The 15,959-nt window shown below is 32.1% G+C and overlaps 2 protein-coding genes across 2 annotated transcripts; one reads left to right on the plus strand and one right to left on the minus strand.

Moving 5' to 3' along the window:
* Positions 1-809: 809 nt before the first annotated feature.
* Positions 810-6,889, minus strand: LOC143067751 (oxaloacetate tautomerase FAHD1, mitochondrial-like). The gene is made up of 3 exons (XM_076241250.1): positions 6,732-6,889; positions 3,471-3,567; positions 810-1,332 (listed from the first exon to the last, which is right to left on the minus strand). The coding sequence occupies exons 1-3, from the start codon at positions 6,797-6,799 to the stop codon at positions 847-849; spliced, it is 651 nt and encodes a 216-aa protein (XP_076097365.1). The 5' UTR covers positions 6,800-6,889; the 3' UTR covers positions 810-846.
* A 1,330-nt stretch (positions 6,890-8,219) lies between these two features.
* Positions 8,220-15,128, plus strand: LOC143067752 (uncharacterized). The gene is made up of 5 exons (XM_076241251.1): positions 8,220-8,370; positions 12,069-12,227; positions 12,574-12,703; positions 13,313-13,496; positions 14,379-15,128. Exons 1-5 carry the CDS (start codon positions 8,357-8,359, stop codon positions 15,056-15,058), a joined length of 1,167 nt encoding a protein of 388 aa, XP_076097366.1. The 5' UTR covers positions 8,220-8,356; the 3' UTR covers positions 15,059-15,128.
* Positions 15,129-15,959: the final 831 nt, after the last annotated feature.

Genomic DNA, 15,959 nt, shown 5'->3' on the forward strand with positions numbered 1-15,959 from the left:
AGACCAAGCATACTTCATCGGAAATAATTGGATGTTATCTAACCATTGTTACATACGGATACCTCCGAGTTTAACTGCTGCGAACATATCTTTATTTATATTTTTTCCCTGTCAAAATGATGTGGATGCTTGAGCATCTGAGCATACATGCAAGCTACGCCACTGAATTGATTGTCATATTTTTATGAAAATGAAAAAAAAATATAGTCAACCTATAATCTAATTGATTTTTATTTATATGTTTACCTGAGTTAACCTGTAAAATGAATGCGCGCAAATGTAATCAAAATCTGCGCGCAAACGTAGTGCGCCCCTTAATAAAGTCTAATATGCATTGTGTCATACCTTGGTATTATATTGACTACTATATGGTACGGGTTTTGATCATAGTTGAAGGCAGTACGGTACCTGTAATTGTTTACATCTATGTTTCTTCTTGGCAATCATGCCACATATCCGTATTTCGATTTTTAATATTTTTCTTCTTTTACTCTCATACGTTAACTAGATATTAATCAAATAACATTTTATTTTGTAAGTATAACATTTAGAATGGAAATGGGAAATGTGTTAAAGAGACAACAACCCGACCAAAGTGCAGAAAACAACCGAAATAAATCTGATCTGACTGTTCTTGATTATGCATTCAATGGACATCAATGTCAAGAAATTTGTTTTGGTTTGATAATACTGATGATCAAAAACACACCAAATTCGGTATGTTTATAAATTATACAAATGATAACATTCACTCGTAAAGCAAAATAATGGTCTATTCAGTTGCATATCTAAATAACATTGAAGACAGATAGATTTAATAACAATTTTTTTACTCTTGTGACATGCTCATTTTGTAACAGAAAATTTCATTGACACTATATCAGCGAGTCCTGCTTCCATGATTTGCCCGTCTGTCACTGGCCCTTGACCATCAGGTGTTCCTGTCAAAACAACATCGCCTTCCTCTAATGTTATATATTTACTGATATAAGAAATTACTTCTGGGACAGAGAAAATCATGTCAGAGGTACTATCGTCCTGTTTCATAGCACCATCTACTTTTAACCATAATCTTACATCTCGATAATTTGGAACTTTTTCTTTTTCAATAAAGTCGCTAACTGGACAGGAAGTGTCAAATCCTTTGCTAAGAAACCATGGCCGAGAATTAGCTTTGGCTTCGTTGTGGAAGTCTTTAGCGGTCATATCTAGAGCAAGAACAAATCCACCAATGTATTCATCGACATCAGAGACAGCAACGTTGGAACATTTCTGCTTAATGACAACTCCTAGTTCAACTTCATGGTACAATAAATTACAGCCTTCGGGAATCTGTAGGAAAAGAGAATAGCAATTCACCACCAAGTGCATTCATAAACATGTTAACATATAAAGATTTTTATTTGACAAGTATACATGTTACTTCCAACCACACCTAAAAAAAAAACAAAATAGGCATTCCAAAGAAGTGTCCGCTTTTCCAAATGAACATAATTCAAACCTAACGCTTAAGTTGAATGTTTCGAGCTGATTGTTTAAAACGTGTGACAATACGAAATAAAACTTTTAACAGATAATGCTTTCAGTCGAAACTAACTAAGTGATTTTCTCGAATTTACGTATAAAAATGCAAATGATGCGTCACGTCGGACGATTCACATGTTACGAATCAAGTTCCCGCTTTTTCTATCCAACCATGTATACCGTATGATCATCATTTCATGCTAAAACCATCGTTGAAGCTGTTATTCAAATGCAGGGTGGGTAAGGTTGTCATGCAAGAGAACGTTCTGTGCTGGTGATTCGGTCCTGACGGGTGCTGGTGGATTTGTTTACATTGTATCAGAACGGCAATAAAACAACTGTTGTGTTGCTTTATTTTTTTCTGATACGTCATAAGTTCCATGCAAAGAATATTACAACAATTTTTTATTGCAAAAGTCGTGCAAGTTCGCAAAACGAAATTGTCCTGACGATGTGCTGGTGATTAGAAAAACGATCCTGATACTGTGCTGGTTGGGCCTGGTTCTGTGCCTTTATATTTAAGTTAAAAGTGGCAAATATTCAAGATCATTGATGATTAACTGTAATTGACTAATTAATTGTTATCCGTTTTCTTAAAATTGATATTGTTGTGAATCTGTTAACTGTTATTATGGAAGTCTTTAGCGGTCTTTAGCGGTTATGGAGAAAAAAAAACCCTATTTTTTTATTTAACTGTTTTCTGTTTTCTCATTAAAGATGATTTAAAATGCGGTTATAGGTTATCAATATTTTGAATTAACTGTAATCTTCTTTATTGATCTGTTAATGGAACCCATCTCGTCTCCTGTTTCAAGATAAGAAAATATGTTTACGATTTTCGGGATGACGATCCTTTTGCATGATCACCAAAATACGGTGTAAAATATACAATACCTATATGAAAAAGATGATGTGGAATGTTTGTCAATGGACAAATTTCAATAAGAAACAACATCTTTTTTCATTCTATTTGGTTTTTATCTGTCATAATTTAAAAGCAAGTCATGGTTGTTTTTTTTTATCCAGTCGAAATTTATTGGAGACAGTGTATTTATACAGGAAGAAACTAGAGGTACCAGCAGTTAAATTGTCTTACCTCGTAACTATATTTAACTGAAATAAACCAGTCAAACCTTTATTGTCGTTATAAATGTCGCTTTACTTAACGCACCTTTTAAATTTGTTTTAGTAATAACATGTTATGTAGAGAATCATCATTTTAAGGGCATTTAATATCTTAAATAAAACTATTCTAATTAGATATATTTTCATCTGATAATGGACGGAATATGTTGGCCTTTATGTAATAAGTTACGATTATTTTGAAAATGCTTATTAAACAGCCAAATGGGTGCACAAAAGTAAAAATATGAGTCACAGATCCGATTGAATACAATTATCTATCCAATTTTATTGATTTTGTAACATTTGTTTCAAATATGACCAACTTTTTATCCAAAATCACCAGCATCGTATCAGGACCCACTAGCACAATGACAGAACCCACCAGCACAATATCATGACATGAATAAACTGAGAAAATGCAAAATTTTAATAAGTTACAAGGGGTTTTCACAAAATAATTTTGTCGTTTGGATTTGTATATAAATGGCGGACTCCAGGAGCATTTTTGTTTTATTTTTTCATTTCTAGATTTTCTGAAAATGAGTATTTTTGTATTACGCTCACTGAAACAGCTTGAAGGGTCACATTTCTAATGGTTGCCTTGAACCCATAAAAAAAAAAAAAAAAAAAATCTCAACTGTTTCCTTCCATTCTTTATGAGAAAAAAACGTCAAAAATCATAATATTCGTCTTTGTTTACATATTTTCGATGATCACAAGCACCGGTCAGGACCGAATCAACAGCACAGACCGTTTTCTCGCAGGACAACTTTACCCACCGTGAAATGGGTACTGCAGTAAGTTTTAAAAGAGTAACATACACGAATAGATTGTCCTTCGGTGATGTATGCAGTTGTTGGCTTTGCAAACAGGCTTGGCGTCTTCGGATTGGGTATGCCTTGAGCAGCAGTAAGACCTCTGTAAAATCAAACTTAATAAAGATTGTATACAAGATAAGTCGCAAAAGAGTGAATGTATTTCATTAAACTTTTAACATTGAAATACTCTAAAACAGAATTAGTCCAATAGAGTTTACTGGTGAGTCTTGGTGGTTCTGATAATCTTAATATAGACATCAATCTATATATATATATATATATATATATAAGTCTGAAAATTATACCAAACAGTGTTAGAGTTAGATTTTATACTGACAAATCTTTGTCCGTCCCTCAGCGGGATTCGAACTCACACCTTTGATACACTACAGCACCAATCGCTTAGCCTCATGTCCAGCGCTCTAGACCACTCGACCACATCCGCTATATAAAAATATAACTTCAATAGTCGTAGTGTTACCTTGTCACGGAAGGTGAATCTAGAGATAGACATGAGACACGTGTTTTTTAAGCGTGTGTAGATGTTATATTATTATTTTCATTCACAATGTATTTATTATTTGTCAGCAATCTAACTCAACAATTTTTATATATATCATATAGGATCATGATTCATTTCATTATACAGTCACTAGAAATAAGTATATTTTACAAACAAGTCTAAACAAGTGACAAACCATACAATATACATGTCCACTGGATCTAAGAGTGATATAGATGCAAGGTTAATGCAAATATTTATATAAGTCTGAAAATTATACCAAACAGTGTTAGAGTTAGATTTTATACTGACAAATTTTTGTCCGTCCCTCAGCGGGATTCGAACTCACACCTTTGATACACTACAGCACCAATCGCTTAGCCTCATGTCCAGCGCTCTAGACCACTCGACCACATCCGCTATATAAAAATATAACTTCAATAGTCGTAGTGTTACCTTGTCACGGAAGGTGAATCTAGAGATAGACATGAGACACGTGTTTTTTAAGCGTGTGTAGATGTTATATGATTATTTTCATACACAATGTATTTATTTTTTGTCAGCAATCTAACTCAACAATTTTTATATATCATATAGGATCATGATTCATTTCATTATACAGTCACTAGAAATAAGTATATTTTACAAACAAGTCTAAACAAGTGACAAACCATACAATATACATGTCCACTGGATCTAAGAGTGATATAGATACAAGGTTAATGCAAATATTTATATAAGTCTGAAAATTATACCAAACAGTGTTAGAGTTAGATTTTATACTGACAATTTTTTGTCCGTCCCTCAGCGGGATTCGAACTCACACCTTTGATACATATTATATTCAGGATTTTGGATTAAAATCAATCGACCAAAACTTACCTGTATTATTACTGATCTATGTTTACACCTTATACATTATATATCAGTATTGTTAAAACTTTTGCACCGAAGAAGGCCATTTATTGAGCCGAAATATTTGCAATTATTGTATAATTTATATCATCTGTTCAGTTTTTCCATCTTTGTGCGATGATATTCAACACTTTTTAGTGTTTTGTTTTCCATCTATTTATCGGTATTGTTACACGATCTTTTAGATTCATATAATTTTCCCTGTTTGTGTAGTATTGTCAATTTTGATGATCCAATACCTATTAAGTTTACTGGTTGGTAGATTCTTATCGACTCTATATGTAAGTTTAGTTTCAAAGCGATATTTACACCTTTCCGCTTTAAATACCTTCTTCTTAGATATAGTAGTTAAACTCAATAATGAGTACTCAATACTTGTGCGTTACGTAGGTGTTACGTAGATGTCTATTTACAATAAAGGATCAAGGATCAAAAAAGAAAATATGGTGCATGCTGTACAGTTGGTGCAGGATAAAAACATTCCATCATCTCGGTAACCAGTGTCTTGAAAGCTTCGATCACTTTCGATTCCGATAATTTATTCCAGGCTATTACCGTTCTTGGAAAGAATGAGAATTTGTAGTAATCATGTCTTGGGTTGAAGATGGTGTATGCCATGGTATTGTAGTGTCTTGATGTTCTATTGAGTGGGATGAGGTAAGTATCTGTTGGAACTGCTACTAGCCCATTTACAATTTTGTAAAATATGCATAATCTGATGTTTACTCTTCGTTGGTAGAGAGGTATCAAGTTAAGCTTGCTTATCATGCTTGTGACACTCGATTCGTTACTGTAGTCGTTGAAAATATAGCGAGCTGCTCTTCTTTGTATCCGCTCTATTTTGTCAATATTTTCTTGCGTATAGGGATCCCATATGGCTGCGCTATACTCCATTGGTCTTATAAGTGCGTTGACAGCATTGGTTTTTGTTTGTTGTGGAGCTTTTTTGATGTTTCTGCTAAGCATCCCTTGTGCTTGGTTTGCACTGGCTACAATGTTGTTTATGTGTAGGTTCCAGCTAAGGTAATTTTTTATGGTAATTCCCAAGTATTTCGTGTCTGTAACTGCTTCTAGTTGTTTCCCATGCATGTAATAGGGTTCTTTTATGGGGGTTTTAGATCTTGTTAGGTGCACCACGTTGCATTTGCTGACATTAAATTCCATTTTCCATTTCTGTTCCCGTTTCGTCAAGGTAGTCATCTCTTTTTGAAGGATGGCTTGATCTTTGGTAGTTATAATTTGCCGGTAGATGGCGCAATCATCAACAAACAGACGAATTGTTGACTGTATATCATCAGTGATGTCATTGATGAAGATAAGGAAAAGGACAGGTCCAAGTACACTGCCTTGGGGTACTCAAGATGGTACTCCCACTTTGTCTGAATACTTATTTTCCAGTACAACTGCCTGTGTTCTGTTGTCTAAAAATGCTGTGATCCATTTGTGATTTTCCCCTCTTATCCCATAGTGTCTGAGCTTGTGTAGCATGCGTGGATGGCTGACTTTATCAAATGTCTTTGCAAAGTCCTGGACTATCATATCTGTTTGTGTCGATTAAACAGATACGCAAAATCTTGCTATCTGCAGGTGTTTTTTCTTTTACAATTCCTTCAAGGGATCTCTGATGTGGTCTAAAAAGGTTATCTACCTGATATTCGTTCATCTTATTTTGTTCAATTTATTTTAAATGAATAAAACATATAAAAAAAAATCAGTTTTGCATCAGAATAAAATTGACCAAATATGAGAAATTTGATAACAAGTACCTTTATGGTCCTTTGTCTCATCTGTGGAGTGGGGTACATCAAATAACTGACAAACGTATACTTATGATTGGTAATACTAACTTGTAGTTTCGGCAGACTGCGACTATTTTCTTCCCAATTTCTCTAAATTGTTTCAATCTTTCAGCCATTTCGAAGGCCAACTAACATACATATATATATGAACTCGTAAATTCGTGCTTTATACCTTTCTCAAATCAACTATAAATTATACGTATTATCAATGTAAACTTTGATTCTGTTATCTCATCTTAAATCTATTTGTTTGCTTAAAAGCACCGTTTGTCGGTTGATATCTTCAATCACGATTTCAGTATAACTTGTGTAGTTATAGTAAAAATAATAATGGTCTGATTTCTCTAAATACTTTGGGGTTACCAAGTCTTCTTGGTATGTCGTCCGTGTTATTATGCTTATTATCATTACCATCTAAAGTCATAAGTAAACCTTAAAATAGAGCTGTCAGAACATTTTAATAATGGTTTCTCCATGTCTCTTTTCAGCTAATGCACAGAGATACTGACTGTTTATTCTGCCGTTAGATAAAATGTCTATTGTTATCTAATGTGAAATGTGGGATTTATATTCCACTATACTAGATGAATATCTCTTTTAAGCTAGTGTGGAGTGCGAGCTGTATATTCCACTACTAGATGAGTGTCTCTTTTAGTTATTATGGAGTGCGAGCTGTATATTCCACTACTAGATGAGTGTCTCTTTTAGTTATTATGGAGTGCGAGCTGTATATTCCACTACTAAATGAGTGTCTCTTTTAGTTATTATGAAGTATATTCCACCATTAGATGAATCGTTGTCCGTGTTAGATCTTCTTGGCAATCATTTAATTGATAAACATACAAATTGTGCAGATAGTCTCCTTACGTACAATGTTTACTAGGTCGATTCAATTATGTTATTAGTTTTACTGGGGAAAAATTGTTATTAAAATTAAATATAGCCTCATTTGAAAACTTTTTTTTTTATAGTCAGTCGGATAGAAATATAACAAAATTTGGGAAAACGATATGTTTTCTGATATGAAAAAAAAGTAAAGAAATGTAAATTACGTACTATATATAGTTGGATTGTTTGAATTTAACTATAAATTTGAACCATATTGAGATTTTTATTAATATTTCTAAATTTCAACTCAAATGCACATAAATAAGAAAAAAAAATATACTGACTTAAAATATAAAAACCGGGCCATAGATGGGAACGGTAAAATATGAATACTTCATAATGTTATAGCAGAGACATGTATAATATGTCTCTATTTATACCAAGTAAGTTTTTGTTTGATGATGAGACGAAGTTGGGGCGAGTAGTTTTCGGGGCCGAATTTACACGATGGTTTTAAATCTGAGGGCAAACAAAAAAAGTTTTACCTTCATCTTTCCTTTCTTGAATTCGGCAAAAAAAAAAAGCTGAATAATGCACAACAAAAGTAAAAACCAGCAAAACTTGTCATTTATAAAGGTTGAGTATTAGTTAGATGACATGGCGATATATCATTTGTGGCGAATGTATTTTGGGACGAAAATGACAAGCTGAAACTCTTCTTTAAGAAGGGCTGAAAAAGGTATAAAAAGCAAAATGTTTTTCTGGTTTCGTTGTCTTGCTGTTTGAGCAGTTTTAGCAACTCTACGTGACATTGGAAAGATATATTGATTAGTTAGCAATAGGACATGAATCCTCTCACGTAAATATTCTGCTTAAATTATATGAATGGAACACGATTTTTATTTTTCACAAAAATTACCTGATCTAAATTTACATCACAGGCACTTGTCTCAGAAAAAATTTCCTATATACCTTATTATAACACAAGGTACTTAAATTGCATTTTAGAAAAATGTCAGGTGGTGACGAAGTTCCGTTATATGCCGCTTTATAGGCTGTCAACCCCGCTAAAACTTGTTATATCGTAAATCTAAATTGATTTATCTTTGCAATGGTGTATAACATGCCTACATTTGTTGTCGGAATCAAAGTATGTCAATTGTAATAATTTTGCAAACCGCTGAAAAATTGGCAATAAACGCGTCACATCTCATTGTATATCTCGGTTTCCGATTGGTCAATTCTATGGGAAAGTCTAAATGATTCTCGGAGTTATCTGATCTTGTTTCATTTCATACGTAAAGTCAAGAGAGAGTCTGCAAGACATTGACGTCATGGGAAAATTTGTAACTTATTAGACATACAACAAACAACACTTGTTAGATTTTTTTCACGGTATATTATACAATTTTACTAACTGTATGATAAGTTCTATTCATACGAAAACTAACAGTTTTTTTTAAAACAATTTTTATAATAAATCATTTACTGCGGACGTGTATTGCCAATTCTTCAGCGGTTTGCAAAATTATTACGATTGACATACTTTGGTAGGATTGCTACGGATGATTCAGACAATAAATGTAGGCATGTTATACACCATTGTAAAGATAAATCAATTTAGATTTACGATATAACAAGTTTTAGCAGGGTTGACAGCCTTTAAAGCGGCATATAACAGAACTTCGTCACCACCTGACATTTTTCTAAAATGCAAGTTAAGTACCTTGTGTTATAATAAGGTATATAGGAAATTTTTTTCTGAGACAAGTGCCTGTGATTTACATCCCCATGTCTATAACTATATAGTAATATCTTGCTGCGGAACCGTAGGCGTAGCTACCGGTCCTCAAATTTAAAAAAAAAAATACCATAAGTCATAAGGACCTTAGAGATACTGTTCAATAGTTTCCTATCATCATGCTATTTATTAAAATACTGTGGTGTCTGAATTTTAAGTAGTTTTCTGGCAACCCACAAAATCCAAAATATATTTGTCAGGCACAGGCCTAGTCAAAATAATTGACATCTTGCAAGGCTATTTCATATTTTTGCTTTCATGCTTTTATGCAAAGGTGTAAAGCAAAAAAATGAAATAGCCTACCACAGGCCATGTGTCTGAGCAGTAGTCCAAATAATAACAATGTACCTCAGTCCTTTATAATACCTTTATCGTCATGTCCTTAAATAAACCAATGGCTTTAGACCCCTCATCTTGGATTGTTGTAAAGCAATTTCTCGTTGCATTATAATCACATAATAATATTTATATATATATTAATTATACAGTTTACTTATAAACAAATCAAACTTATTTAGCTGTGCGCAGCTTAACAATTAACACGTCAAACATGTAAATTTAGGCCTAAATTTATACGGTTTCCAATTTTTGCTATTTAATGCTAACTTCAAATTATTAAAGTGTTTTCTCTCACTGGTAAATCTGGCAGGTTTTTCCATTAATCCTTTTAATTGAAAAATGTCTTACACTTTTTCTTTAAAAAGTCTTGAAAGCGGATTCATGATCAGGTTATATGTCAGTAATCACTGTAATGTACATTTGTAACATCAACAGAATCTGAACTTGTTATAGTCTTGACACCAATAGGAACAGAAAACAATAAATCATTCAATATCAGAATGTAAAAAACATAAGAAGGACTCCCATTTTAACCTTAAGGTTGACAAAATAAGACATATTTTCAAATTTATATATACATTTGTATATACATGTATATTAAATTGATATTAATGCAATCCTAGTGGCAAACATACATGTATACTGTAAAAGCAGACATTTTCGTGAAGGATTTAACTTCGTTTGTTTCGTGGAAAGAATATATCAACAAAACTAAATCCCCCACGAAAATTTAACCTACATATAATATCACTTCGATTTTCTTGGAAACCATGAAAAGTTAAATCCCAATGAAATCTTATATATGCACAAAACCACGAAATTTAAACCCCATGAAAAGTAATGATTTCACAGTATGTCTAATTCATTCAATACTCACAATATAAGTCAGACTCTAAATATAAGAAAATTATCTGTTTGTAAGCATCAGCTATAGCTAAGACAAGTTAAAGCCCAATAGAGGTAAAAAAATTATCTCCCTTTAGTAATTTTAAATGAAATATAGTTTTGAATTTTAACCATGCATTTATAATTTTTAACCATTTCCAGGTGAACAAATTGGCCTATACTCCCAGTAAATTTTGTGGTGTAAACAGACTGGTGTAAACAGACTGAGGAATTAATTAGCAAATAAGAAATTCTGTGATTTAGAGTTTATCAAAATTTCAAATATACAAATGTAGTCTAGATGTTAAGATAGTTTCATTATATTAGTAAAATTGAAAAAAAAACACCTTTTGCTGCTTGGAAGTAACAGGGTTTATGTCTTTGATACAATATTCATCTGTAAATTCTTGATTTGCTGAAAAAAAAAATGCTATAGTATAATGAAGGCTTTACATAATGATGATATATTTCAAAGACCAAAATTTGAGAAATAATGTGGTGCATTTGGAAAAAAAACAAAACTTAAAAGAGTGATATAAGTTAAGAAAATAAAGTTTTATTCCAGATTCAGTACCAGATTATTATTACCTGTCTTCTATATAAACACAGTTGTTAGTTCGAATAATGTCCCAAGATCAATATATACATTTGTATTTAAAGCTACAGTAACATTAAAAAAAAAAGATAGTCTAGTGATTTATAGGTACTACTTACATGTATATAGATGATTACAAAAAAAAAGAGTTAAGACCATGAAGACTGGACAAAATGTTACTTAGATAAATTACTCATTTAATAATTTCCTCTGACTAGTAAACACAGCAATATTTTGAAATACCTCATAATGAAAAATTAAACTTGGACATGTTGGAAGCACATTCTAAATCTTTACTGTAATACATGTAATAAAGTAACAAAGTTAAATAATTCTGTGTACAAAATTTCAACATTATCATTAACTTTGTATTTTAGCAAAGCTATATTCAGTAGTACCCCTTAATAAATCTTAAACAGGAAACTGAAATTTCTTTAGAAAAAATAGCAAAGGGAGATAATTCATAGCTCAAACTGAGCTGCATAAGTTCAAGCTGCAGTTAAAGGGAACAAAGGTCATGTGATCTACAAGAATATATAAGCGTAAGCCTTTACTATACAGGCCCTGTCATTGAGCTGTTTGGTATCATTTTCAGTTTTAGTCTCTCATGCAGTGTTCCATAATTTCAAAATGGATCTTTTCCATTATCTTTTCACAGAATATACTTCTTCAGCAAATTTAATCTATTTTTCTATGATACTCAGCTTACTTTCATCACTACAAGTTTGAAAACTTCATATTTAGAAAAAGGGGTTACCAAAAATTACAACTTAACCCTTGGACCAAATTGCTCAATTAAAGACAGGTAGGTATAATTTTGACAGCTTTACAAATCTGCTCCAACATGAAAAAATCCATTATAATTGTATCACTCATTGCTGTTAAGCAAATACAATGTGTAACAAAATTTACAATTATTTATTGTTTTCTTCTTCAGAAATGTAAAAAATTTACAGAAGATCAATGAAAAAGAGCTAGAACTTGGTCTTGTGGGAAAGAAATCCTGGCATGATAAATATAAAGAAAGTGCTTGGATTTTTGTTGGTGGATTACCCTATGATTTGACTGAGGGAGATGTTATATGTGTATTCTCACAGTAAGTAATGGCTTTATCATGTTTGAAGACAAATGTGTATGTGTAAATATAAGCAAAAATACCAGTAGAGTATTATAGCTCCTTGTAGCCTCTTGTTCATTTCTAATACTTCTTTAAACTATGTATAATATATTTTTGTAACATCAAGTATTTAAAATCAATAGACATGAAGTTTTATTATTTCCTTGTAACCTCAAATTATTAGCTAAACTAAATTTTTACAAAGTGTATGTTCTTCTTGTTTTGACATATGAAATGGTGGCAAAACTTAACAATTTGCAAATCTAATGTATTAATTGTGGAATGTATAAATTTCTGATTTGTGTAGTGAAATTTTGTATTGAAGGTATGGAGAAATTGTTAATATCAATATAGTAAGAGATAAAAAGACTGGAAAGATCAAAGGATATGGATTCCTGTGTTATGAAGATCAAAGAAGCACTGTCTTAGCAGTAGACAATTTAAATGGAGCCAAGGTATGATTGAATCAATTATGACAAACATATACATGTATCGAATCCAGAAAAAACTTTGATTTTAAACAGATGGGCAATACAGGAAGTTGTTATCAACTACACTGAGGTCAAATGTTAATGCAACAACAATGCAATGAAATAATAAGCAAGGATTTATTTGATGTTTATGAATAATAAAATATGCAGAGTAACATTGAAGTGCATTATGTCTGAATGTAAAGTTTAGAAATTCAAAACCACTTACATAAAGATATGGGTGAGATTTCATTGTGAAAATTTTATCAGCAGAATAAAATGCAATACAGACAATACAGAAAATTATGAAAAATGTTCTGTCAAATGTTGAAAAAAATCAGACCTATGTTCAAATTGCAAATACTTGTCCTATAAGTGCTTTATTAACAGAAGGACAGCTGCTTACAATATTAGTCAGTTAGTTGTTGAAAAAAAAAGTCAGACAAAATTATATTCAATTTGCAAATGCTTGTTTCCTTATAGTGCTTGAGCATCAGAAGTTAGACAGTGGCTTACAACATTATTCCAGAAGAATGTTTTATATGAACATGCAATTTAAATAGAATGTCTCTGAATGAAACAATCCTTTTACAGGTGCTTGGTAGGACACTACGTGTTGACCATGTGGAGAATTATAAACAGCCTAAGGAGTTTGGAGATGAAGATGATATTACAAAACAGATGAGATCAGAAGGATGTGCACCCCAGCTACCTCAGTCAGACAATAGTGAGAAAGAGGAAGACAGTTTTGTTGTACCTATGAAAAAAGTAAAAAAAGGTATAGACAAGAATATGTGTCCTCAGTGGACCTTGAAATCTTGGTCAAAACCCTTATTTAGATATATGAAGATGTGGTATGAGTGCCAATGAGACAACTCTCCATGCAAGTCACAATTTGTAAAAGAACCATTTTATGTCAAAGTACAGTCTTCATCACAGAGCCTTGGCTCACACTGATCAACAACAGGAGCCGAAAATGACTAGTGTAAAACCCTTCAAGTGGGAAAACAAACAGTTTAATCTATATGAATAATGAGAAACACTTATGAACCTTATCAACAAACAACAACGACTGAACATCAAGTTCATGACTTAGGACAGGTTCAAACAAATGTAGCGGATTTAAACGTTTATGTATTCCATCTTTTCTTCTCATATTGCACACTAAGTACTAAGTTTCCTAATCTGTATTTGTCACAATTTTTCAGAAATTTCAGCTTTCAATGCTCTACAATTTGGTATTTGATTTGGTTGTCAAACTGCTTTAATGCATGCCCCAATATTGAATATTATGAAGATGAAATGTCAAAGTTTGAAAAACATGTTTTTTTTTGTTGATAATAGGAATGCATGAAATTCATACATGTTCTACACTTCTAAGGATGGTGCTTTATATTTTGAAAGGAACTGTATCCAACCTTGATCATCTTAGTTTGTGACAAATTAATTGCCCCAGGTCTTACATTTTATTTTAACAGAGGAGATTGTTAAATAAGAATAAATAATGTTATGGCTTATTCATATTGTACAATGGTCTTCAACAAAAACAGGTCTTCACATCATGTTCTTATAGGTAAAATCCACCTAAAAAGTTGTTTTACTCATTTAAAAATGTTTGCATTCACCAAGTTTGAATTGTAGTATCTTGCATTAATTTCAGAAAAGAAGCCAAAAAAGAAGAAAAAAGAAAAGAAGAAGAAACATAAAAAATCAGAATCTTCAAGTGACAGTGATAATGAAGTAGAACCAGTAAAAGTTAAAAAAGAAAAACATGATATAGATGATGAGAAATCTTATAACAAGGAACATAATAGAGGACCACAAAAATATCCTTCAGACAGGGATTCAAAAAAATCTAACAGAGATTTTGAGACTCATGAAAATAGGTATAATAATAGATATGAATCTAAAGACAAATACCACACAGACTTTCAAAATGGCTCAAACAGAAATAATCAAGGTAGATATAGTGAGAATGATAGTAATTACAATAACAAACAGTCATATAACAGGGGAGATAATTCTAAAAACTATAGAAGAGATCGGAGTAGGTCTCCAAATAACAGATCATTAAATAAAGGAAGAGACAGAAATAATTCTCCACCAAGGAGACCAAAAAGAGACATAAGTAATTCTCCACCAAGGAGACGAGAAAGGTCAAGAGACAGAAGTAATTCTCCACCAAGGAGACAAGAAAGGTCAAGAGACATAAGTAATTCTCCACCAAGGAGAGGCGAAAGGGCAAGAGACAGAAGTAATTCATCACCAAGGAGACAAGGAAGGTCAAGGAACATAAGTAATTCACCACCAAGGAGAAGAGAACGGTCAAGAGATAGATAATTGTAAACATAGTGAATTTTTTATTTTTTTAGTATTTCATTATGCATTCATTAAATAAATTTCAATCATATTCTTATTTTTGTTCTACACAAAACAGGCCATCTTACACCTGGCTATGACAGCAAGTTTTACTGACAATGTGTCTGGTTACATCCTCCCATTAAGCAATCTTGTTTTTATTTGCAATTTTTTGCTCTTTATTTTTATCATTTCTGCATAAACCAGGCTAAACATCTACTTATCCTAAAATAGTGTTCAGTTTGTGAAAATTTGATCCAAAAGTACTAGTTAGTTAGCTTTGAAAATGTTAGTTATTTATTTGGTAGCTAAAGTCCCATAACTCTGAATTGAATTTAGGAAAATATTTTTTTTAAATTAACAGTGTGTAATATTTCCCAATTGCATCAATTTACTTAAATATGACAATAAAAGTCACAGAACATGGGAATGACAAACCAGAAAATATTTTTTTTGAAAATGAGCTTCTTTTTATCAATTTCAACAATTAAGTCAAGTTTTTAGGCATACAGAAGTAAGAACCCAGTATGTCAAAAATTGCCTTAATTTGACGGTTAAATTATAAAAATAAGTGAACCAACACCTGAAGTGGTGATTGTGCGGTAGGGTAAAAACGAGTGGATGGTTAAATATAAAAAAAAAAATGTGGTGTGATTGCCAATGAGACAACTCTCCACAAGAGACCAAATGACACAGAAATTAACAACTAAACTCTAAAGTCCTGTCAGTCTGGAATGATGAAGCCAAACAATTTCTAAATCAAAAGGAAACTTCCATCAATTTTTGTGTTTAAATAACAAGAGAATTGGTGAAAGTGAATCTTAATTATCATTTCAATTGTTGACACACTGATGAACAAGATTTGAAAAGCCGTCAAACATAA

The sequence above is a fragment of the Mytilus galloprovincialis genome, chromosome 3 (assembly GCF_965363235.1).
Source record: "Mytilus galloprovincialis chromosome 3, xbMytGall1.hap1.1, whole genome shotgun sequence".
Lineage (NCBI taxonomy): Eukaryota > Metazoa > Mollusca > Bivalvia > Mytilida > Mytilidae > Mytilus > Mytilus galloprovincialis.